The 23,402-nt window shown below is 40.4% G+C and overlaps 3 protein-coding genes across 9 annotated transcripts in view; 1 reads left to right on the top strand and 2 right to left on the bottom strand.

Moving 5' to 3' along the window:
* The window catches only part of LOC131101543 (uncharacterized), a 40,457-nt gene extending 40,116 nt beyond the window's left edge, over positions 1–341 (bottom strand). For 5 of the 7 annotated variants that reach the window (XM_058046800.1, XM_058046801.1, XM_058046802.1 and 2 more), the window contains exon 1: positions 85–340. In XM_058046800.1, the coding sequence (XP_057902783.1) occupies positions 85–129 (45 nt within the window). In that variant the 5' untranslated portion in view covers positions 130–340. Of the gene's footprint in view, positions 1–84 lie in introns of all 7 variants that reach the window. The other 2 variants (XM_058046804.1, XM_058046807.1) reach the window with 1 other exon arrangement.
* Positions 342–3,725: 3,384 nt separating this feature from the next.
* On the bottom strand, positions 3,726–16,526 carry LOC131101756 (peptidyl-prolyl cis-trans isomerase FKBP9-like). Its single transcript, XM_058047100.1, has 10 exons — positions 16,202–16,526; positions 12,477–12,622; positions 10,973–11,162; positions 9,690–9,835; positions 8,639–8,828; positions 6,673–6,818; positions 6,403–6,592; positions 6,177–6,322; positions 4,750–4,913; positions 3,726–3,937 (listed from the first exon to the last, which is right to left on the bottom strand). The coding sequence occupies exons 1-10, from the start codon at positions 16,402–16,404 to the stop codon at positions 3,758–3,760; spliced, it is 1,701 nt and encodes a 566-aa protein (XP_057903083.1). The 5' UTR covers positions 16,405–16,526; the 3' UTR covers positions 3,726–3,757.
* A 1,137-nt stretch (positions 16,527–17,663) lies between these two features.
* On the top strand, positions 17,664–21,889 carry LOC131101771 (cartilage-associated protein-like). Its single transcript, XM_058047121.1, has 7 exons — positions 17,664–18,219; positions 18,657–18,806; positions 18,879–19,050; positions 20,718–20,846; positions 20,919–21,064; positions 21,134–21,217; positions 21,652–21,889. The coding sequence occupies exons 1-7, from the start codon at positions 17,752–17,754 to the stop codon at positions 21,688–21,690; spliced, it is 1,188 nt and encodes a 395-aa protein (XP_057903104.1). The 5' UTR covers positions 17,664–17,751; the 3' UTR covers positions 21,691–21,889.
* Positions 21,890–23,402: the final 1,513 nt, after the last annotated feature.

Raw genomic sequence — 23,402 nt, 5'->3', positions numbered from 1 at the left:
AACATGGCGAGTGTACTAAGCGTATAGCAGTAGGATAATACACTAGTGTCGTGTAGCGTCTTCCGCGGTTCAGCGAGCACTCACCTGACAGACTAAACTGTCGTTCCAGAAGTTCCGTCCAGAGTACATGTTGGAAAAAAAGCCCCAAAAAATAAAAACACCGCTATAAACTTAAAAAAAACACACACACAACGTCGTCGTTGTTTGGCGTTAGCATCAAAGGAGCAAATCCAACCGTCGGGCTAATTTGGAGGGAAAAGGAACCGCTCAGCTGCACGCGCACAGCAAGTGACATCACTCCGTGCGGGCTCGCCAAGTGCAGGGCCACTCATAAAGGGGGCCGTCCGAGGCCACCCACCCCCTTTTAACACACTCATTGGTCAGAGAAGTCATTAAGGCGGGGAAATGATTGTTGTTCCTTGTTTTTTTAACTGATGATTGTGTGTGTGTGTGTGTGTGTGTGTGTGTGTGTGTGTGTGTGTGTGTGTGTGTGTGTGTTTTCAGCAGAATAACAAACTAATGTTCATTTCTCATTCATCCATCAGTGGTATGGTTCTAGCTAGGGCCACATGGGCAATTGCCCATGGGCAATTGGGGGGGGGGCTGACCGGGAAAGAAAAATAATCCATTTATTCATGTTCAGCTCCCACCAAATTCTCATCCAGTCAGCACATAACAAACAAGCGCCATCTTCAGGCGGGATCCCGGTGCCCCCAAACCTGATCAAACGTCCACCAAAGTATAGCGAGTATAGTCAATATAGCAAGGGGGGGTCAGATACCAGGACCTTAGCTCTTAGATCAGGTCATCCTGGTGGTTTTACTGTCAAGGTCATACTTGATGTCAGAAGAAGGGGCGGGTGTTTCCAGTACCCGGTCAACTGGGAGGGGTACGTTCCAGAAGATGGTTCCTGGATTTCTCGGTCCGCACCTTGTTATCTGATTTTTACAGACGGTAGCCGCTGGGTGGCATCTGTTAAAGGGGGGGGGGGGGGGGGGGGTACTGTTACATTCTCCCTTTCTTTCCTCCTGTGTTTTCACCTACTCTGGCAGGAGGCGGTCCCACTGGGCACACCTGGAGTTGATTGCGGACTGGCCAATTAGGCTCACTGCCGCCGCAGTTCCACTTTTGGGTACGTTCTCCCCCCCCTCCTCCCGAAAGCTGATTGGTCTACCACTCTAGCCTCTTGCACAATCTTGGATGTACATATAAAAGGCTGGGCAGGGAAAGGAACGGTGCTTTGGCCCCCCGCTTACTTGTAGGCATACAGGAACTGCCCGGATGCCTATTTATTCATTCATTCATTCATTCATTTTCTACCGCTTTTTCCTCACGAGGGTCGCGGGGGGTGCTGGAGCCTATCCCAGCTGTCTTCGGGCGAGAGGCGGGGTACACCCCGGACTGGTCGCCAGCCAATCACAGGGCACATATAGACAAACAACCATTCACACTCACATTCATACCTATGGACAATTTGGAGTGGCTAATTAACCTAGCATGTTTTTGGAATGTGGGAGGAAACCGGAGTACCCGGAGAAAACCCACGCATGCACGGGGAGAACATGCATTTTTCTATTTATATTAGGTATTGTTGTCAGGAATAAACAATCTGGTTCTCATTCTATGGTTTGGTTCTTTAAGAGTCCCGTATCCTCGATTTGAAACCCACTTAGAATCCTTAAGCGGAGGATTTCAACAATTTCTGTAATTGGGAATTACAAGATGAAGTATTTAAATGTAACCTGTATCTACACTATGTTCTGTTGTTTCTCCATTTTGAAATGTTTCCCTGGTTTTTCTGCTTTGAACAAACATCTAACTATTTCTAATTTTTCTCTTTTTTACCAAACATTAGCTTAATTTTTGCAATTTTATTCTTTTTACCACACAGTTCTTCTTTGTTTGTTTTTTCCCAATTGTTTTCTCTTTGTATAAACATGAACAGAAAAGGTGTCCAGTATTTACGTAACATAAAAACATTTTTCATTTATAAGTCGCTCTGGAGTATAAGTCACAGGAACGGCCAACCTATGAAAAAAAAAAAAAAAGTGCGACTTATAGTCCGAAAAATACGGTACTTTAAGAATGAAAACTTTATTTACAACTTGAGCAACCACGGCTTGTTGACGGTTGCTTGTGAGATTTTGCAAAATGAAAGACAGAGCTGATCTTTTCCCGCCTTTTATTCCAAATGTTTTTTTTTTCCACTGCATAGTCTGTGTAAGCCCCACCCCCCCAATGTATAGTCCCACAAACACCCAATACTAGCATCCCCACATCATAAAACACACATGAGGGGGATTAGAGTGAAGATTTTTGGGACTCGGTAATACTTTTTGAATATTCCTGGGCTTTCCGGGACATACCACTGTATGAGGACTGTAGGGGGGTGGCACACACGCTCCTACGCAGGGCAGACAGGCCGCTGCTTAAAAGGGTAAAAATCCTACTTGCCGTGTAAACAAACCATGTGAGCAAGCACTTGTTTGACCTTTTTGCTCTGAAAAAATTTGAAGGCAACTTTAAATATTACACTATTAAATATGACATGATGGAATAGTCATAAAATGCAACAAAATTGTAAAAAAAAAAAAAAAAAAAAAAAACATACAAAGCAGTCATCCTTTCCTCCACGGAATCATCCTTCCATGGATCATCGTGTTTATGCGTGAATCCACAACGCACTTTCATACCACATAAGTGAAAGACAAGATATTCGGACATTTTAAAGAACAAAAAAAAAAAAAAATTAAAGAACAAAAATAATTATGAAAAAACCTGATAAGTTTTGTTTTGCAGGAAACTCCAAAAACCAAGCAGCGTTTTAGCCAAGTGGAGACAAGTAAAGGTAACATTAAGAGTGTGCGTTTGTTGGCGACATTGAGCTCTAATTTTGTGGCGCACCCCCACGACTCCATCCCAAACATCCAATCACAGAGAAAGTTAGCCATAACTAATAATTAACAACTAAAAACAATATAATATAAAGTTATATTAGTAAGATATATTTTTTTACTGTTCATTTTCTGTGTTTAATGTCACTAACAGATGAAGTGTCCACCAGGTGGCGTACGTGGTGCACGACGCGCATTGTGGTGCGCCTCTGTTGCGCAGTCCAGTGCGCCCTGCGCATTTAAAGGCGTTTATTTGATTCGTTAAGATTACACTCGGTTGTGTTAAACCCTATCACGCCTTCTCTAGTCCTTCTTTGCCACTTGCGCCGATGGGAGGTACAGGGGGGCGCGGGTGCGCCGTACCGCGCCGCTCAAAAAATTTGCAAAGTGCAGTGGCCACACCCCGTAGACGCAGAACAGGTGCGCATGATCTACGAAAATAGAGCTCAATGTGTTGTTTTTCTGTACGCAGAAAAACCCAGCCACATTGAATGCATCATTCTATCTTAGTGGAAAGCAGCAAAGTGTGGACCGTGATGGAGAATTCGGGATAGCAACAGGGAAAGCAGTGGGTTTCCTCACCTGTACTGTCTTTAGGAGATGCAGGTACTAGGTAGCGTGTACTGGAGATGCGTGTACTGCAGAAGGAGCGACGTTTGTACACATAAAATAAAAAAAAAACATAGTAAAATGTCCAGACTCATTTGGCTCATTTGAGTATCCTGCCAGTCTTTAAAGTAGTACAACAAAAAAATGTCTATTGGTTAAAAAAAAAAAAAAAAAAAGTACAACCCCCTTACTCTGAATCCCCGCCCCCCCCTCCCCCCCAACCTTTAGACGAAGACCCTGGGTCCAAAGCCCCGTCATAGCTCGTCGTGGGCGGCGGCTTCGTCCGCTTTGAGCCGGAACTCGGCCGCCGTGATCTGGCCGTCGCCGTTGCGGTCCTGGTTGTTGAACATGTTGTCGATGATGCGGTAGGGGTCGAAGCCGGGGGCCAGGCGACCTTTGCCCTCGCTCACCTGCCTCATGATGTAGTCGGTGAACTAGCCAAGACACAAAAAAAACGACAACTAAGTCATTCATTCTTTACCGGCTCGTCTCCCGGGAGTCGCAGAGGGGCGTGGCTCCGGGGTCTCAAATGAGGTCGCAAAACTTTGCCATTAACCGCTGTGGCTGTAGGCGACATCCTGCGTCTTATCCCTTTGTAGCTCTGCATGCGCTTTAAAATGTTGCGACCCGGCTGTGCGGGGCGTGAAAGTCATCGATATGACGACCGGGTACCTTCCTCCAGCGGCTGCTACACGTAGCAAGGATGAGTTAGCACGCGTATGCTAATTGGCGATCTTCTTCCTCCGAATCTGCTCCCTTGTGTGTGTAAAGGTAGCCATATTTTGGGAGCGTAGAGAACGCGTTTACCACCTTCTAAATATGCTTTGAATATTATTAGAGCCCTCTTGACACAAAATAACACCCCTATAGTCACTTTTACACTTTAGTAGCTAGTATAGTAGAAGTGATAAGAGACAATAATACATTTAAGACATAAATAAGACATAACATAGCCTTTTTTGGTCGGTTTGTTTTTACTTCCTGTTTGTGTACAGTGCTTCCTGCGGTGGCAATTGTCTGAATGTAACGCTACTGCCACCTAGTGACCAAATATACCTTCCTTATGTTTCTGTGTTACTCCATTTAAGCATTTGTTTTGTTTCATTTAGGTAAAAATATGCATAATTAAAATACTAATAAAGGATGTAGTCAAGTACTCGGCAGTATAATTTATGATTTATGAGATAAATATATTCCTGACGTTACACACGTGAGGGTTGATGAAGTGTCGGGAGGGTCTCCGTACCTCAGAAGGTTCCACCTGCTCGTTCTTGTCCTTGTCCATCTCGGTGAAGAGGTCCGCCGACACGTCCTGGTTCCAGATGAACATGTAGCCTTCAGGAAGTCCCTCCTCCATGTCCACCAGCTCCACGTCAAACACCAGCACGGCGCTGCCCGGCACCTCACCGGCTGCACGCAAACAAAACAATCAGCTGCTGATTGGTCGAGGTTTGATGGACAGCTCAGAGACCAGAGGAGCAGTCGCCATAAGGTGGGTCTTTAGCTCCCCATAAACAAAACGGAAACCTTCCCATTGCTGCCTTAGTGTTATTTGCATATGCAAATATATATAACCATATATAAATATATAGAAAATAATAAAATATAACATAGTTAAAATATGAATCAATAATAATAATGTAAAAAATAAATATTATCAAATGTATCATTTTATGTAAACATTTCTACACCTCTTTAACTCGTCGGAAACCAAAACACGCACAATAAAAAATACAAACAAAAATATAAAAAAACAGACACATTACAAAATAAAAAAATAATAAATTATATAATATACAAAATTAAAAAATATAAAATAATTTGATATTAATAGAGTAATAATAAATCGATAAAGACATTTTAAAAATGAAAGGATGCTGAAAGCCAAAATGTTCATTTTTAAAATGTCTTTATCGATTTATTATTACTCTATTAATTATGTATGCAACCATTGACGGCAAATTTAAAAAGATTCGAACAAAAATCTAAACATTAAAAAATACGTATAAAAAAAATTGGTAATTAAATAAAATCAAAATATATAAAATACATAATAATAAAATAAATATATAATAATAAATAATACAAAATAAAAAAATACCTAAAATCTAAACATAAAAAAATTAGGAAATTAAATAAAATCAAAATATATAAAATACATGATAAAATAAATATATAATAATAAATAATACAAAATAAAAAAATACCTACAAATCTAAACATAAAAAAATGTATTTAAAAATTAGGAAATTAAATAAAATCTAACTATATTAAATACATAAAATAAATATATAGTAATAAATAATACAAAATAAAAAAATACCTAAAAATCTATACATTAAAAAATATGTATAAAAAATTGGGAAATTGAATAAAATTTAAATATATTAAATACTTAATAAAATAAATATATAATAATAATAGAAAATAAAAAAAAATACCTAAAATTCTAAACATTAATAAAATATGTATCAAAAAATTAGGAAATTAAAGAAAATCAAAATATATTAAATACATAATAAAATAAGTCTATAATAATAAATAATACCAAATAAAAATAATCCATGTTGTATTTTTCCCGATTCTACTTTTGGGTTGTGTCGGATTGTGTTCACCCCATCGGGCGATGTGGCGTGTGAAGGTCATGAGCGAGTTGTTGGGCGCCGCACTTACTGACGCCTCCCTCGCCGTAGCCGAGGTGAGGAGGGATGACCAGGTGCCTCCGCTCGCCCACGCACATTCCAATGAGCCCCTCCTCCATGCCGGGGACCACCTGGTTGGCTCCCAGGACAATGTTGTACGTCTTCTCGTAGTTGTAGCTGAAAGAGAGGAAACGACGAATCCCATGAGCGATGAAGCCAAGCGGCGTCGGCGGCAGGATGAAAGAATGCGGGCTGACGTGGAGTCCAGGGCGCTGCCGTCCATCAGCGAGGCGTTGTAGTGGTACTTGACGAAGTCGCCCTTCTTGCTCGTCTTCTCGCACACGTCCGGCTTGAGCGTGACCGTCATCTCCGTCGTGTCCGCCGGGTTGTGGAAGTCGATGATGTGCACGTCGAACACCAGCACGGCCGAGCCGGGGATCTTGGAACCTGGAAAGAAGCCAGAAAAGCGGCTGTAGGCGACCTCATGTCTTCCAATTACTCCAAATGGTCTTTTTGGTCACGCCTACCTGTGCCCTCCTCTCCGTAGGCGAGATGAGGAGGGATGGTGATGGTGCGCCGCTCCCCCGTGCACACGCCAATCAGTCCTTCGTCCATGCCGGCGATCACGTAGCCCCGCCCCACGTAGGTGTCGTATGTGCGGTTACGAGAGTAGCTGCAAAAAAAAATTATTTCAAAATAAAATACTATACATACATGTTCTCCCCGTGCATGCGTGGGTTTTCTCCGGGTACTCCGGTTTCCTCCCACATTCCAAAAACATGCTAGGTTAATTAGCCACTCCAAATTGTCCATAGGTATGAATGTGAGTGTGAATGGTTGTTTGTCTATATGTGCCCTGTGATTGGCTGGCCACCAGTCCAGGGAGGACCCCGCCTCTCGCCCAAAGACAGCTGGGATAGGCTCCAGCACCCCCGCGACCCTCTTGAGGATAAGCGGTAGAAAATGAATGAATGAATGAATGTTTTTTTTCTTTAATATGTCATTATAATAATAATAATAATAATATGTATGCTATTAAAATGACATAATATTACAACATTAATTCTGCAAAATGACAACTTTTTTCTCTTGTTTTTTCATTTTGACTATGTTCTTATTTCTGATTTTTTTCAAAATATTTAAAACTTTCATTTTGTTCTTCCTCCTCCCAGAATTATGACTTTATTCATCATATTTTGACCACATTGCTAACATAACTCATTTTCTAAAAGTGGTTCTGTTTCTTATGATAAAAACATCTTCCTTTAATAATCCAACTGTAGGATACCAAAATGTTATTTTTCTTCACAATATCATATCACCTTATTGTAACTTATGATTCCATTTTTTTCTCATATTACGGCTTTGAAAAATACTATTTCACAGCTATGCTACTAAAATGACATTATTTTTCCTCGTAATGTTACAAATATTGCTGTTGTATATGACAATATTTTTCTTGCGATATTCCAACTTCATTCTTGTAAAATTACAGCAGATTTTTTCATTCCTGCTGCAGTTTATTTTTTTTTAATTTTCCAATGATTCTTACTTCCTGTAGATATTCTTCTTGTTATTTATTTGTATTAATATTGTAGTATTATCTTACATTATATTGTTGTATTATCTTATCTTTTAACAATGTCATTTTCCCCATCATGTGTTGTTTTGTTAGGGTCTCATAATATTTATATTTATTTATATTTATTTATATTTATTTATATTTATTTATATTTATTTATATTTATTTATATTGATGTATATTGATGTATATTGATGTATATTTATTTCATTTTAATTTATTTTATTTTATTTTAATTTATTTTATTTTAATTTATTTTATTTTAATTTATTGTAATTTAATTTATTGTAATTTAATTTATTGTAATTTAATTTATTGTAATTTATTGTAATTTAATTTAATTTAATTTAATTTAATTTAATTTAATTTAATTTAATTTAATTTATTTTATTTTATTTTAATTTATATATTAAACAGACATTTCAAGGTCGTGCTGGTAATGAAAATCCTGATACTGAGGACTTTGTTGCTGGTCCAGTCTTCTTCTCACCCAGTCCCACCATCCATAAGACCACATCCTGTTATATTGTTGCCGTCTCCCTCCCGTATCTTTACAGCTGCACCCCCTGCAGCCCCCCCACACACATTCCTTCCCAGACGACCTTGAAAGCTTGTTTTTTCACACCCTCACCCACACATGAACTCCACCAACTGTGGTGTTTCTCATCATTAGGTAGCACTTACTTATAATGCAGTTACCAATTAGTCCAATTAGTCACTAATTAGTCTTTAAAAAATCAAATGAATAGAAATTGAAAGTGTTTTTTTTGTCTTCTCCCCCAAGCGCGTCCTCATCCAGATCCCAGAAGGCCGAATTGAAGACCCATACGAGTGCTGCCACCTTGCGGCCAACAAGCGGAATGGCGCGCGGAAGCTTTTTAAGGCAACACCCCTCACGTGCCCTCACTGACCTGGAGTCAAAAAAGGTTCCGTCCAGGAGGCTCCCGTTGTAGTGGTAGCGCACAAAGTCTCCTTCCACCGTCTTGCGACCGCATGACTCGGGGACCTGCTGGTTGGTCACGGCGATGCCGTCTCGGGGGTTGTGGAGGTCCAGCAGGACCACGTCGAACACCAGAGACGCCTGGCCGGGAATGTCGCTACCTGGAAAAACACATCCGCTCTTTGGTTTGGTGTGTTTATTTACAGTCTGGAACACTTGGAATCAATGTTAGAAACTTTTGGATATTTTCATTCATTTTAATTTTAATTTCATTTTGGATGTTTCTGAATCCAAAGGTTTTTTGGGGGGTCTCAAAAATACTATTGCTGTAATTAGTAATATATTATATGATATTATTACAAATGTTAATATTATTATAAATGTAATAATGACATTGAAATATTTGCTAATATTTCTCTTTATCTGTATGTAATATAATATATTGCTGTAAAGAATCCTACATTTTTATTAGTATAGTATTATCGTTATTTTTTATTCATTAGTCCATTTATTATTTAATATTTATTTGTTTTATTTTATTTCATTTATTTTTATTTTTTTTATTTTTTTAAATTTTTGTATTTTATTTGTATTTTACGTTGTATTTTATTAAATTTGTATTTTATTTAATTTTTATTAAATTTGTACTTTATTTAATTTTATTCAATTTGTACTTTATTTAATTTTATTCAATTAATTTTAATTTTAATTTTAATTTTAATTTTAATTTTAATTTTAATTTTAATTTTAATTTTAATTTTAATTTTAATTTTAATTTTAATTTTAATTTTAATTTTAATTTAATTGTAATGTAATTTAATTTTAATTTAAATTATATTTCATTTGTCTTATACATTATAGAATTATTATATAATAATAATCATAAAAACAATAATATAATCGAATCGCTTTCAGCGCCAAAGCAACGACGGACGCCACATGATCACCGGAACATCAAAGCACTTCCGCCGATGTCGTCGCCAATCAGGAGCAAGGCTCGTCACGTTCGGCGGATCGCTCACCGTCTCCGTTTTCGCCGTATCCGAGGGACGGAGGCATGGTGACGATGCGCCTCTCGCCCACGCACATGCCCAGCAGGCCCTGATCCATGCCAGCGATCAGCCACCCGATGCCCACGTAGGTGTCGTACGTCCGCATGCGGGTGTGGCTGGAACACAAAGCGGAGACCATTCCTCAAATGGATTGTGTTGTGTTGTTACCCGTCAAAAGTTTAGGGACATTATCTCATTCAGCAAAATGATAAAGTGTCTCCAAACTTTTGACCGCCATACATGGATGCCCAAAGTACGGCCCTTCATTTTTCAGAATCAAATTTTCATTTCAATCAGAATCTTGGAAATGAAACTTTTAATATTACAATAGTAAAGTCAAAATACTATGAAAATGTACACATAATATTAAGAGAAAAAAGACAAGGAACTTAATATTTACAAAATACAAATACATACATTTACAAATATTTACAAAAACTATTTGTTAAAGCAAAAAATTAAAAAAACAAGCAGTCATTTTATGACAATAAGGACAAAATATTAAAATTAAATGATGAGGAAAAAATGCAAAAAAATTAAATATTAAATATTAATATAAATAATAAAAATAAAATAATTTTATGAAAAACATTACATTTAAAAAAACTTGTTGTTGGTTGGTAAAGTTAAGATTACAATAATAAAATCACATTATTATGATACCAATAATAATAATTATTATATTTTTTATTTTATTATTATTATTATATTATATATAATAAATAATAAATATAATATAATAATAAAATATATATAATTATATTATTATATAATTATAAAAAAACATAATTTTAAGGGAGAACATTTACAAGAAGAAATATTTAAATATATTTCAATATTTTTACAATTAAATTTAAATATTTGTACAATTGTAAAAAATAAAAATAAGTAAAAAATAACAGGCAAAATGTGGGGAAAATGTGCACTCATTTCAGGAGAATAAAGAGATGTAAGAATATAGAAAAAAAATAATATAAAAATTCAAATGTTCAAGAGTACAAATGTAAAAAATAAAATCAAATTTTAGGAAATGTAAAAGTGAAATAAAAGTAAAGTAAAAGTTGAATATAATAATAATAATATGGAAAACATTATGAGAATAAAGTCATAAGGAGAACAAGAAAAAAAGTTGAAATAATTGTTACAAAAAAGCACAACATAAAGGAGGGAAAAAGGTGCATTCAGGGCCCTTGAATAAAACTGTATTATACGGTATCACCCATAAAACAAACATGGACGTGTGTAAGCTCTACCTGGAGTCAAAGAGCGTTCCGTCCAGCAGCGTCCCGTTGTAGTGGTAGCGTACGTAGTCGGACACCTCCACCTTCCTGGAGCAGGTGGCGGGGGTGTGGTAGGTGTCCACCTTCACGCCGTCCTCGGGGTTCCACACGTCCAGCAGGAGGACGTCAAAGTGGAGGATGGCGTCCGCCGGGATGATGTCGCCTGAAAGGCCAAGAGCGGGGACGCCAGCGGGGCGGTTAGAACCCTGAACGTAATCAACCCAAGCTAAGCACTTTTCTTTGAGGAGAAAGGGGTGTCCAAAGTGCGGCCGGGGGACCGTTTGTGGCCCGAGCTTGTTTTTTTTTTCATTGAGCCATGACAATTTCTAAAAATAGAAGTTGTAATTTGACAATAAGGAAAAAGGAAAGTAGGGATGTTCCCGTCAGGGTTTGATGCTGCCGATCCTGAAACCTGATCCTGATACCGATAATCCAAAGCCATTTAAAGTATCAGCTGATATCAATAACGGGCTTTTTCACTGATATCGGCCGATATTGATCGGTGGCTGATTGATAGGGCACCCTTTATGACAATAATGTCAGAATCATATAAGGAAATATACGCATATATATATATATATATATATATATATATATTTTTTTTTTTTTAAGTATTTCATAAAAAAGTATTTCATGAATGACAATAATGTCAGAATCATATGAGGAAATATACGCATATATATATATATATATATATATATATATATATTTATTTATTTATTTTTTTAATATATTTTTTATTTATTTTTTATTTTTATATTTTTTAATTTTTTTTAAAGTATTTCATACAAAAGTATTTCATGAATTTCAACTTTCTGCCACTAAAATGATTTACGAGAATAATGGCAAAATATGAACAGAAAAAAAGTCATATTCTATAACAAGAATAAACTATATTTTAGTAGTGCATAGTTAAAATATTAAAGAAATATGTATCTATAATATATTTATTTGTTAAAAGATTTAAAAAATATTTTTACAAATATATAAAATTATAAAAAAAATTAAAATACAATCTTTAAATTTATAATAATAAAGTTATTTTATTATGAGAAGAAAATTGACAAAGATTGAAGAATGTTGCACTCTTTCTTTTGTATGCTTTCAGAGGGTGTGCCTTCCTGATATGGGCGTGCCCAGATACAAGCTATTAGCTGTAGAAGCTGAGTGGGCGTGGCCACAGAGCGTTTTGGAAATCCAGCTGGAATAGGGGCAGATTCTGGAAGATCTAGAAAGCTGGGTTATTGTGTGTAGCTGCTCTATAGGAGTCCACAACTCAATGCAAAGGGTCTAGAAATGAGCATAATAGGATAATAGGTCCCCTTTAATAAGAAACTTCAACTATTTCAATGAATTTTTGGAACAACCTTTGGACCCCCAGTTCCCAAATGACATCAATCAAGCCACAAAACCACATTTAGTCCCAAGACCGGAACCCCTACACGCCGTGTCCACAGCCGCCATGAAGGCTACGCACCGTATCCTTGCTTCCCGTAGGCCAGGTGTGGCGGGATCTTCACCAGCCTCCTCTCGTTGACGCACATTCCCACCAGAGCTTTGTCCATGCCTTGGATCAGCTGCCCTTTTCCCACAAACACGTTGTAGCTGCTCCCTCGGTCGTAGCTGGAACACAAACCGTCTCAATCACACCTGGAATCACACCTGGAATCACACCTGTTCCCAAGTGGTTCACCCCGTCGGTGCAATGTGAACACAATGCGGTTTACAAGAACCGTTTCAGTCAGATCTTTTTCAGTTGCTTCCTGAATGACTCCGGTCCACTTTTGGGCACATTTGTGAAACTGTTCAACAGTGTGAACTCAGTCCTTACAAAGTGGACTGAAAGTGGGACTGAAATGTTGTTGACATTTGGAGCGATGTGAACACAAAGCGGTTCCAATCACACCTGGAATCACACCTGTTCCCAAGTGGTTCACCCCGTCGGTGCAATGTGAACACAATGCGGTTTACAAGAACCGTTTCAGTCAGATCTTTTTCAGTTGCTTCCTGAGTGACTCCGGTCCACTTTTTGGGCCCATTTGTGAAACTGTTAAACAATGTGAACTCAACCCTTACAAAGTGGACTGAAAGTGGGACTGAAATGTTGTTGACATTTGGAGCGATGTGAACACAAAGCGGTTCCAATCACACCCGAAGTCACACCTGTTCCCAAGTGGTTCACCCCGTCGGTGCGATGTGAACACAATGCGGTTTACAAGAACCGTTTCAGTCAGATCTTTTTCACTTGCTTCCTGAGTGACTCCGGTCCACTTTTGGGCCCATTTGTGAAACTGTTAAACAGTGTGAACTCAGTCCTTACAAAGTGGACTGAAAGTGGGACTGAAATGTTGTTGACATTTGGAGCGATGTGAACACAAAGCGGTTCCAATCACACCCGAAGTCACACCTGTTCCCAAGTGGTTCACCCCGTCGGTGCAATGTGAACACAATGCGGTTTACAAGAACCGTTTCAGTCAGATCTTTTTCAGTTGCTTCCTGAGTGACTCCGGTCCACTTTTTGGGCCCATTTGTGAAACTGTTAAACAATGTGAACTCAACCCTTACAAAGTGGACTGAAAGTGGGACTGAAATGTTGTTGACATTTGGAGCGATGTGAACACAAAGCGGTTCCAATCACACCTGAAGTCACACCTGGAATCACACCTGTTCCCAAGTGGTTCACCCCGTCGGTGCGATGTGAACACAATGCGGTTTACAAGAACCGTTTCAGTCAGACCTTTTTCAGTTGCTTCCTGAGTGACTCCGGTCCACTTTTTGGGCCCATTTGTGAAACTGTTAAACAATGTGAATTCAACCCTTACAAAGTGGACTGAAAGTGGGACTGAAATGTTGTTGACATTTGGAGCGATGTGAACACAAAGCGGTTCCAATCACACCTGAAGTCACACCTGTTCCCAAGTGGTTCACCCCGTCGGTGCAATGTGAACACAATGCGGTTTACAAGAACCGTTTCAGTCAGATCTTTTTCAGTTGCTTCCTGAGTGACTCCGGTCCACTTTTTGGGCCCATTTGCGAAACTGTTAAACAATGTGAACTCAGTCCTTACAAAGTGGACTGAAAGTGGGACTGAAATGTTGTTGACATTTGGAGCGATGTGAACACAAAGCGGTTCAGGTTTACTTGGCTTTTTTAAGAACTCACCCAAAGTGGTACGGAGGGAGAACTGGAACAATGTAAACGCGAGAAGGATTGAGTTCCTTTCACTGTTGGTTCAATTTTGGTGCCAATACCAAAGATTGTATGTGTGAAAACACTCAACAGAAAGTGGATTCAATTTGATTCAGTGTTCACATTGACTTTAAATGGTTTCCAAATGGTGAACAAATGTGATTCAGGTTTCTGGTGCCACTCTACATGAACCTTGGGGCCCCCTTGTCAACTTTTTCTCTTGTTCCCAAGCTACTCCAGTCCACAATTGTGAAACTGTTAAACAGTGTGAACGCAATCCTTACAAAGTGGACTGAAATGTCAACATTTTGAGCGATGTGAACACAAAGCGGTTCGGGTTTACTTGGCTTTTTTAAGAACTGTAGAGTGCCACCCCACCCGAAGTGGTACGGAGGGAGAACTGGAACCGGAAGTCACAATGTGAACGCGAGAAGGATTGAGTCCCTTTCACTGTTGGTTCAATTTTGGTGCCAATACCAAAGATTGTATGTGTGAAAACACTCAACAGAAAGTGGATTCGATTTGATTCAGTGTTCACATTGACTCTAAATGGTTTACAAATGGTGAACAAATGTGATTCAGGTTTCTGGTGCCACTCTACATGAACCTTAGGGCCCCCTTTTTCTGCTGGTTCCCGTCTTACTCTGGTCAACTTTAGGACTGTTTAGACATTCTGAACTAAATCCTTTCAAAGTGGACTAAAAGGTCAACATTTGGTGAGCGATGTGAACACAAAGCGGTTCAGGTTTACTTGGCTTTTTTAAGAACTGTGCCTCCACACCCCAAAGTGGTACAGAGGGAGAACTGGAACTGGAAATGAAGTCACAATGTGAACGTGAGAAGGATTGAGTTCAATTTTTGACCAATACCAAAGATTGTATGTGTGAAAACACTCAACAGAAAGTGGATTCAATTTGATTCAGTGTTCACATTGACTCTAAATGGTTTACAAATGGTGAACAAATGTGATTCAGGTTTCTGGCGCCACTCTACATGAACCCTGGGGCCCCCTTGGGGGTCACCGTTTCCTCTTGTTCCCAAGCTACTGCAGTCCACTTTTGTGGAAACAGTCTTGACATTTTGAACTCATTCCCTTCTAAGTGAAATAAAAAGGTCAACATTTGGTGTGTTTAACTTGAACAATGTGAACACAAAGTGGTTCCGGTTCACTTGACTTTCTGGTGTCACTTACAGGAACCGTGAAAGCAAGTCAAACCTTTTTCTGCTGGTTCCCGTCTTACTCTGGTCCACTTTAGGACTGTTTAGATGTTCTGAACTAAGTCATTTCAAAGTGGACTAAAAGGTCAACATTTGGTGTGTTTAATCTGAACAATGTGAACACAAAGTGGTTCCGGTTCACTCGACTTTCTGGTGTCACTTACAGGAACCGTGAGAGCAAGTCAAACCTTTTTCTGCTGGTTCTCGTCTTACTCTGGTCCACTTTAGGACTGTTTAGACATTCTGAACTAAATCCTTTCAAAGTGGAGTAACAAGTCAACATTTGGTGTGCAATGTGAATACAAAGCGATTGGGGTTTACTTTGCCTTTTCATGAACTGTGGTGTCCAACCCAGAGCCAAAGTGGTTCAAAGTGGTCCGGCGGGACACCTGGAACCACTTTGAAATGAAGTTCCAATTTGAGCGCGAGAAGGATGAATCCCTTTTTGATTCATTTTAGTACCGAAAGGATTGGATGTGGAAAAATCACTCAACAGAAAGCGGATTCAATTTGATTCAGTGTTCACATTGCACGTCAGCTTTAAAGAGGACCCAGTTCTCCTTCTGGTCTGAACGGGCCTCGGATCCTATAATTCCATCAATGCCAACTGAACCTGAGCCACTTGGTTTCAACAACTTTAACAAACTGGTTTGACTCATTTTGATACATTTAGACTGTTAAAACGGACCAAAGTGGACCCAAATCTGAAACCGCTTCAGCTCGAGTGTCCCCACAGCTCAGTGTGCCTGCGTGGCTCTCAGCGCCCTCCAACCGGAACCCTTGCGGAGGTCTTACCTGGAGTCGAACTTCTTGCCGTCCGGGAACATGCCGTTGTAGTGGTACCGGACATAGTCGCCCACCTTGACGGCGCGGACGCACTGCTCGGGTTCGAACGTCTTCTCGATCAGGATGTCGTCTAACGGAACCAGGGGAGCGCTGCAGGCGGCTAAGGCCACCAGAACCGACAGACACGCCACCCTGTGCACCCCCCGCAGCATTTTTAGACCGGGGGTAGACTTTGAGGAGGGGTACAAAGTTACTATGGTGGCGGAGTGTGTGTGTGTCCCGGGTGGTTTCCTCAAAGTCTACGCTAAGTAGGACCGACGTCCTGCCTTCCCGGTCCTAGTTCTTGAAAGACATCCTGTAAAGCTGCATGGATTAACACCACATCCGCTTGAGCGACGAATACAAAAGAACTCATCGTTCTATTTAACACGCCTTAATGTGCGTAATAAATGATAAGAATCATGGAGTCATCATTAATAAACTAATCGTGAGTGACAAACACAAACAAAGATAAACTAAAGCGATATTACATATCTCTTATTGTGAAACAAAAAGTACAGTTTCCGGTATTATGTTATCTTCGCGTCACGTGGACTTGACACGTCCAACAGGCTTCAATGGAGTGTTTTTTTTACTTGGGTTACCACGTTTTTGCTCATGCGCAGTGGAGCCTCGGCGAAGTGTCAACGTGGTAGGGGTCTCCACGTCGCGCGCACACACCCCCTACTGACTTCCGGGTTTAGCCTCGCTCGCGTGCACATGTCAAAGCTAAACTTGTGTAATATTTACACGCTTCGACGGCATAATAGTTCAATATTTAGCGTCACTAAAGTAAAGTTTGGGGATTACTTTGGAGATTTTTGATTGGGGGGAGTGTGGAGGGGGGGTTGTATGGGCAGGAATGTCTCTACGTGGCAGTGGGCGGGGCGAACATCTCGCTGTGAGGGGTGCGAATTAGCCACCAAGAGCTAACTTGCTGCCTTTTATTCAGTTTTCGAACAACTTATTCCACTTTAATGACTTTATTTGTGTCTTGTTGTGTTGTAGTATCGGACTGTGGAAGTTTAAATAACTAAGAAGCAGTGATTTCAGCGTGGGAGGAGCTCCAGCACCCCTACGCTCGTGGGGATGGGCTATACTGCTTATTCTGGTATCGATTCGATACCAAGGAAGTAGAACCGTAGTTCAGTTGAACTACAAGTAGTAGAACTGCAGTAGAACTTTTTTCTTGGAATTTATCGGTTTGAATTAAAATTAAAAACGAAAAAAAAATTAAAAGGCTAACAAATAAACAATGTTGTTTGTGAACAATGTAATGCAACACAAATATCAGCAAAAGACTCAAATTATTACATTAATTTACTTTCTTAATTAATTCACCAAAATAACGTCAATAATGCAAAATACTTATTTTAAACAAAACACTATTGATTATCAATGTAACGATATCAATATATTGATACCATACAAATCATGGTATCGATGGGATCGATATTTGGATCGATCCACCCCATAACCCCGGAGAATCTTGGTCCGGACGCAAGTCCTCCAACAACAACATGGAACCCTCGACCCTTCCACCTCGGCTCGTCCGGACCTCGGCCCTGGTCCTCTTCTTCCTGGGTTCGGTTCTGTGCCAGTACGAGAAGTACAGCTTCCGGAGCTTCCCCAGACACGAACTCATGCCGCTGGAGTCGGCCTACAAGTACGCGCTGGACCAGTACACCGGGGAGAAGTGGGGGGACTCGGTGGAGTACATGGAGGTGTCCCTGCGTCTCTACCGGCTGCTGCGGGACAGCGAGGCCTTCTGCAACCTCAACTGCAGCTCCGTGCGCCGCCACGACGAGGACAAGTTCGCGGACTTCCCGGAGCTCAGAGCCTTCGGGAACGTCCTCCAGCGGGCCCAGTGCCTGAAGCGGTGCAAGCAGGGCCTCCCCGCCTTCAGGCAGGCCCTGCCCAGCAGGGAGACCCTGGAGGAGTTCGAGAGGAGGGAGCCCTACCGGTACTTGCAGTATGCCTACTTTAAGGTGAGTTGGGGTGCGCATGCGCGATGGACATGTTGCCAAAGTATCCTATATCCAGTTTTACAATTACCTGTAGTTGTGCGCGTGCCGACGCGATATACGTCATGACGTCATATGCGTGCCACGGATGCAGTCCTGTACTAAAAATGGTGGCGCTCTTCATAAACCAATGTTGCATTGACTTGAATTTTCTCGCACAGCTCTACACAAAACCCGCTGTAACTTTATTGCGTTTCGATGAATTGCCACAAAATTTGGTACACACCTTTATGGGACCGACGATCACATGTGTGTGAAATCTGAGCACGATTGGTTGAAAAACATGGCCGCCATTAATCAAAACATCTTACTTCCATAGTAACTAATTGTCCGTAAGTAGCTAAAACTTTAAGCAACCAATAGGGGGCGCCACACATCATTTTTTTTGTGTGTGTCGTCAGTCCGACAAGCTAGCCAAGGCGGTGTCGGCCGCCCACACCTTCCTCCTCAAGCACCCAGACGACGAGATGATGCAGAAGAACATGGCCTACTACAAGAGCCTTCCGGGGGCCGAGGAGCACCTCAAAGATCTGGAGACCAAATCCTACGAGGTATTTCCTGCCAAGCGTGCAAATACGGATTTTTTTTGTATTAATCCGGATGTGTGCGTTCTTTCTTCTTAGACGCTGTTCGTGCGCGCGGTGCGGGCGTACAATGGCGACAACTTCCGCACGTCGGTGTCCGATATGGAGCTGGCGCTGCGGGACTTCTTCAAGGTCTACGACGAGTGTCTGGCCGCCTCGGAGGGCCCGAGGGACGTTAAGGACTTTAAGGACTTCTACGCCTCCATAGCGGGTTGGTAAAGTTCACACACGGGTCCAACATCAGCCCCCCCCCCAACCCCGAACCCCCGGTCCCAATATTTCAGATGCAATATTGCTGGTTTGAGAATGTAGTCAAAGATGGCCTCCTTATGCAATCATCTTCACCACTCAGGCCTGTTGCTGTCCCAATACTTTTGGCCATGTAGTACACAGGTATCCAAAGTGCGACCTGGGGGCCATTTGTGGCCTGTAGCTTTATTGGCCCACAGCACATTCTAAACATAACACTTAAATACCCCCCCCCCCACTTAAAAAAATATCAAATCAGCCGTAATTTTACAAAAATTAAGTGAAAATGCTAATATTTCAAGTAGTAATATTTTGAAATAATTTTTAATTTGAAAAAAATTAAATTAAAATTTTAGGAAAATTAGGTTGTCGGAAAAATTATAATGATAATTATGAGAAGAAAATTGACAAGTTTACAAGTATGTATATATTTAAAAATATATATATATATAATATATATATATATATAAATTATATGACATCAAGTAAAAAAAAGAAAAGAAAAAAATATATATAAATATATATAAATTATATGATATCAAGTGGAAAAAAATGTGATTTTGCGAGAATAAACTGTAAAATGTAATTTTAGTAGAATTGGAATGAAATATTAAAATAATAAATATGTTATTTTTTTAAAAAGTCACAATACTGTGAGAATGAAGCAAATTAAAACAAAGTTGTAATTCTTAGAAAATGAAATTTGGGTAAAAAGTGGTAATATTACAGACATCAAGTGGAGATAATATTTGGGGAATAAAGTCAGAATAATAAACGAGACGAAAACTTACAGAGAAAGAAAATAAAATGTTAGGAAGATTAAAAGAAAACAGCAAAAGTAGGGAAAAAATAGAGCGAATAATTCACATTTTTCTTGAAATATATTTAAAATGTCAAATATATTTAAAATTATGAGTCTCCCACAATTTTGTCCCGTCTAATTTGGAGGGAATTTGGGGGTATCAAAGTAGTTCAGATGAGAAAATTTCTAGTATTGATGATAAACTTACATAAATAAATGTATATGTAAATGTATGTATGTATGTAATGTATGTATGTAAATGTATGTATATGTAAATTACTGCAAACATACCTGATTTGTTTACTCTGGCAAAACCAAGTTCCAATGCCGCTGTTTTTAAAATGATCTCTAATATCAAACAGCTCTATGAATGTATGACTTTTGTCCAGGATGCCTTCATGGTCTCACACAAAGTTGGATTTTTTAAACTCATTCCAAAGACATGCATTTTCCCCACTCGGGTGTTAAAAAAATATTTCAGCATTGCAAAGGGAGCCACAACAAGGAGGCTGAAGAGCCACATGCGGCTCTGGAGCCGCAGCTTGCTGACCCCTAGTCCAAGTAGTAGAGATGGCTTCACCGAGGGCGTCAACTCTCTGGAACTGGTGGCCATTTTGATGAACTTCCCTTGCCGTCCATCCCCAAATGTTCTCCATGGGATGTCAATCAGGGGAAGATGAGCGATGGTCCAAAAGAGAGATGTTCTTCTCCCTGAAGAAGTCCTTGTAACATCGGGGAACTTGAACTTTCATCACTCCATCAAGTGGAGTGATGTCCCAATACTTTTGCAGATACTATTTTTAACTCCCGGCCCCTCCCCCTTGCAGACCACTACACAGAGGTCCTGGAGAGGAAGGTGACGTGCGAGAGCGACCTGACGCCCGTGGTGGGCGGCTTCGTGGTGGAGAAGTTTGTGGCCACCATGTACCACTACCTCCAGTTCGCTTACTACAAGCGTGAGGAGCACATTTTCTTCTTCCTGCTATTTAACGTCTGCTCAGGTTGTGATGAAGTCTAACGTTTTGCAGTGAAGGACCTGAAGAACGCGGTGCCGTGCGCGGCCAGCTACATGCTCTTCGACCCCTCGGATGAGGTGATGAAGAACAACCTGGCGTATTACAAGTTCCATAAGGACCAGTGGGGGCTGACGGACGAGGACTTCCTCCCGAGATCAGTAAGGAACATTTTGAAAACATCACATGCTAATTTCACAACTGCTCTTATGTTCTCATGTGTTCCACAGGAGGCCGTGCGCTACTACAACCAGACCACCATGCAGCTGGAGATGCTGGAGTTCTCCAGACGGCATCTGGCCAGCGACGACGAGGTCGGTCCAGTTCTTTTGGCTTTAATCGTGAGAACATAAGCACTCTTAGAAATCATTAATTAATCGCTATTTTTTACAAGTAACTTTTGGGCAAGAAACCACTCATTCATTCATTTGGCTGCAGTATCCTAAGTGTCCACCAGGGGGTAGCATAGTATAGCTCAATTTGTATCATGAAACAATAGTGTAGTCATTTAATTTACTTAAATCTAATTAATTTAATCCAAACAGTTAATCAAAAAATAAGCAAAAAAATCCGCCTTGCGTAAAAATGTTCATAATATAAATTGACTTTATGTGATAATAAAATTAATATACTAAATGTAAAAAATAAAAGTTTTCTTTAAGTGATGAAACTGACAATATCTAACAACATTTAACTAACATATCTATGCTAAAATAATAATTGATTGTCTCATATTTGTTGTCCGCAGGGTGACGTGGTGGAGTTTATAGATGAGTTTCTGGATTAACAAGACAAACACTGAAACACACACCAGCTTGTAGTATTTATTGAATTTTAAAATACCAAACAATATTTTCTGTCCTTTTTTTTTTTTTTTTTTTGATGGTTAAAAAAAATAATAATGTGCAGGTGACGGAAAAAAATGAATATTTGTACTCTGTTCAATGAAATAATATGTCAGCTGTGAATTGTTTTTTTACAATAAAGTCATGAGCTCAACGAAATAAAAGGAGCGGCTGGATGGCGGCGGCGGTGGATGGCGGCTGATGGCCAGAGAAGACACACACTTGAGGAATCATGTTTGAACATTGAGCGTCTGTGCAGTTTGTCGCACAAAGACGTTAAAATGTCCACCGGTGGGGAAAATTCCCTGTGTGTGTGTTGCCGCCACCTCTTTGTTTTGCCTTTTCATCCCTGCTGGCGTTAATTTGGAAACAAGAAGCAGACAACGTCTATGACAAAAAGCGAGTCTTATGGACCACTCGTCGACTCGTACCGTACCACAACGTCACAACCGAGAGGAAAATTGTAATAACATTGTAGCCGTTTGTTTTTTAGTCAGCGGGATGAAGCAAAAACGTCTTTAAATCAACGCTATGGAAGTTTGTGTAGGGGCGGGGCGGGGGCCAAGTTAGATTTCATCAAATTCTGGTGCAGATCTGGTGAATCGTTGCAAATGGGGCATCTTTCATGTTCGTTCATTCATTTTCTACTGCTTATCCTCACAAGGGTCGCGAGGGGGATGTGCTGGAGCCTATCCCAGCTGTCTTGGGGCGGGAGGACTAATGGCCAGCCAATCACAGGGCACATATAGACAAACAACCATTCACACTCACATTCATACCTATGGACAATTTGGAGTGGCTAATTAACCTAGCATGTTTTTGGAATGTGGGAGGAAACCGTACACAGTGAGAACATGCAAACTGGGTGGGATTGAACTCGGGGTCTCGTAGCTGTGAGGACAACGCGCTAACCACTCGTCCACCGTGCAGCCATCTTTCATGTTTTTTTTCTTCAAATTCCCAGAGAATGATTATAAAATGGGGGCGGCACGGCGGTCTAGGGGTTAGCGCACAGACCTCACAGCTAGGAGACCAGGGTTCAATTCCACCCTCGGGCATCTCTGTATGGAGTTTGCATGTTCTCCCCGTGCATGCGTGGGTTTTCTCCGGGTACTCCGGTTTCCTCCCACATTCCAAAAACATGCTAGGTTAATTAGCCACTCCAAATTGTCCATAGGTATGAATGTGAGTGTGAATGGTTGTTTGTCTATATGTGCCCTGGGATTGGCTGGCGACCAGTCTAGGGTGTACCCCGCCTTACGCCCGAAGACAGCTGGGATAGGCTCCAGCACCCCCCGCGACCCTCGTGAGGAAAAGCGGTAGAAAATGAATGAATGAATGATTATAAAATGCAAGTTTATGATAAAGGTGCATGTCTATGAAAGCCGTGGAATCGAACAGGGATTTGACTTCATTTCCTGAAGATGCATGAATAAGCCAGAGTCGCATGTTTAGGAGTTTATTTAGGCCTACACAACACAGAACTGTACACGCTTCCATTGGTTCATCCAACCAATAGCAACACACAGCAGATGTCATCAAATGTTGGGTCGTATTTCCTCCTTTCATCCTTCGGGTTCCGCCTAATCGGAACCCCCTGGAACAGGTCGTTTCACACCCGGCTGCGGGAGTCCAGAACTGGACTTGAGTCTGG

This window comes from Doryrhamphus excisus, chromosome 14 (assembly GCF_030265055.1).
Source record: "Doryrhamphus excisus isolate RoL2022-K1 chromosome 14, RoL_Dexc_1.0, whole genome shotgun sequence".
Lineage (NCBI taxonomy): Eukaryota > Metazoa > Chordata > Actinopteri > Syngnathiformes > Syngnathidae > Doryrhamphus > Doryrhamphus excisus.
This window is presented reverse-complemented; position numbering and strand designations above follow the sequence as displayed.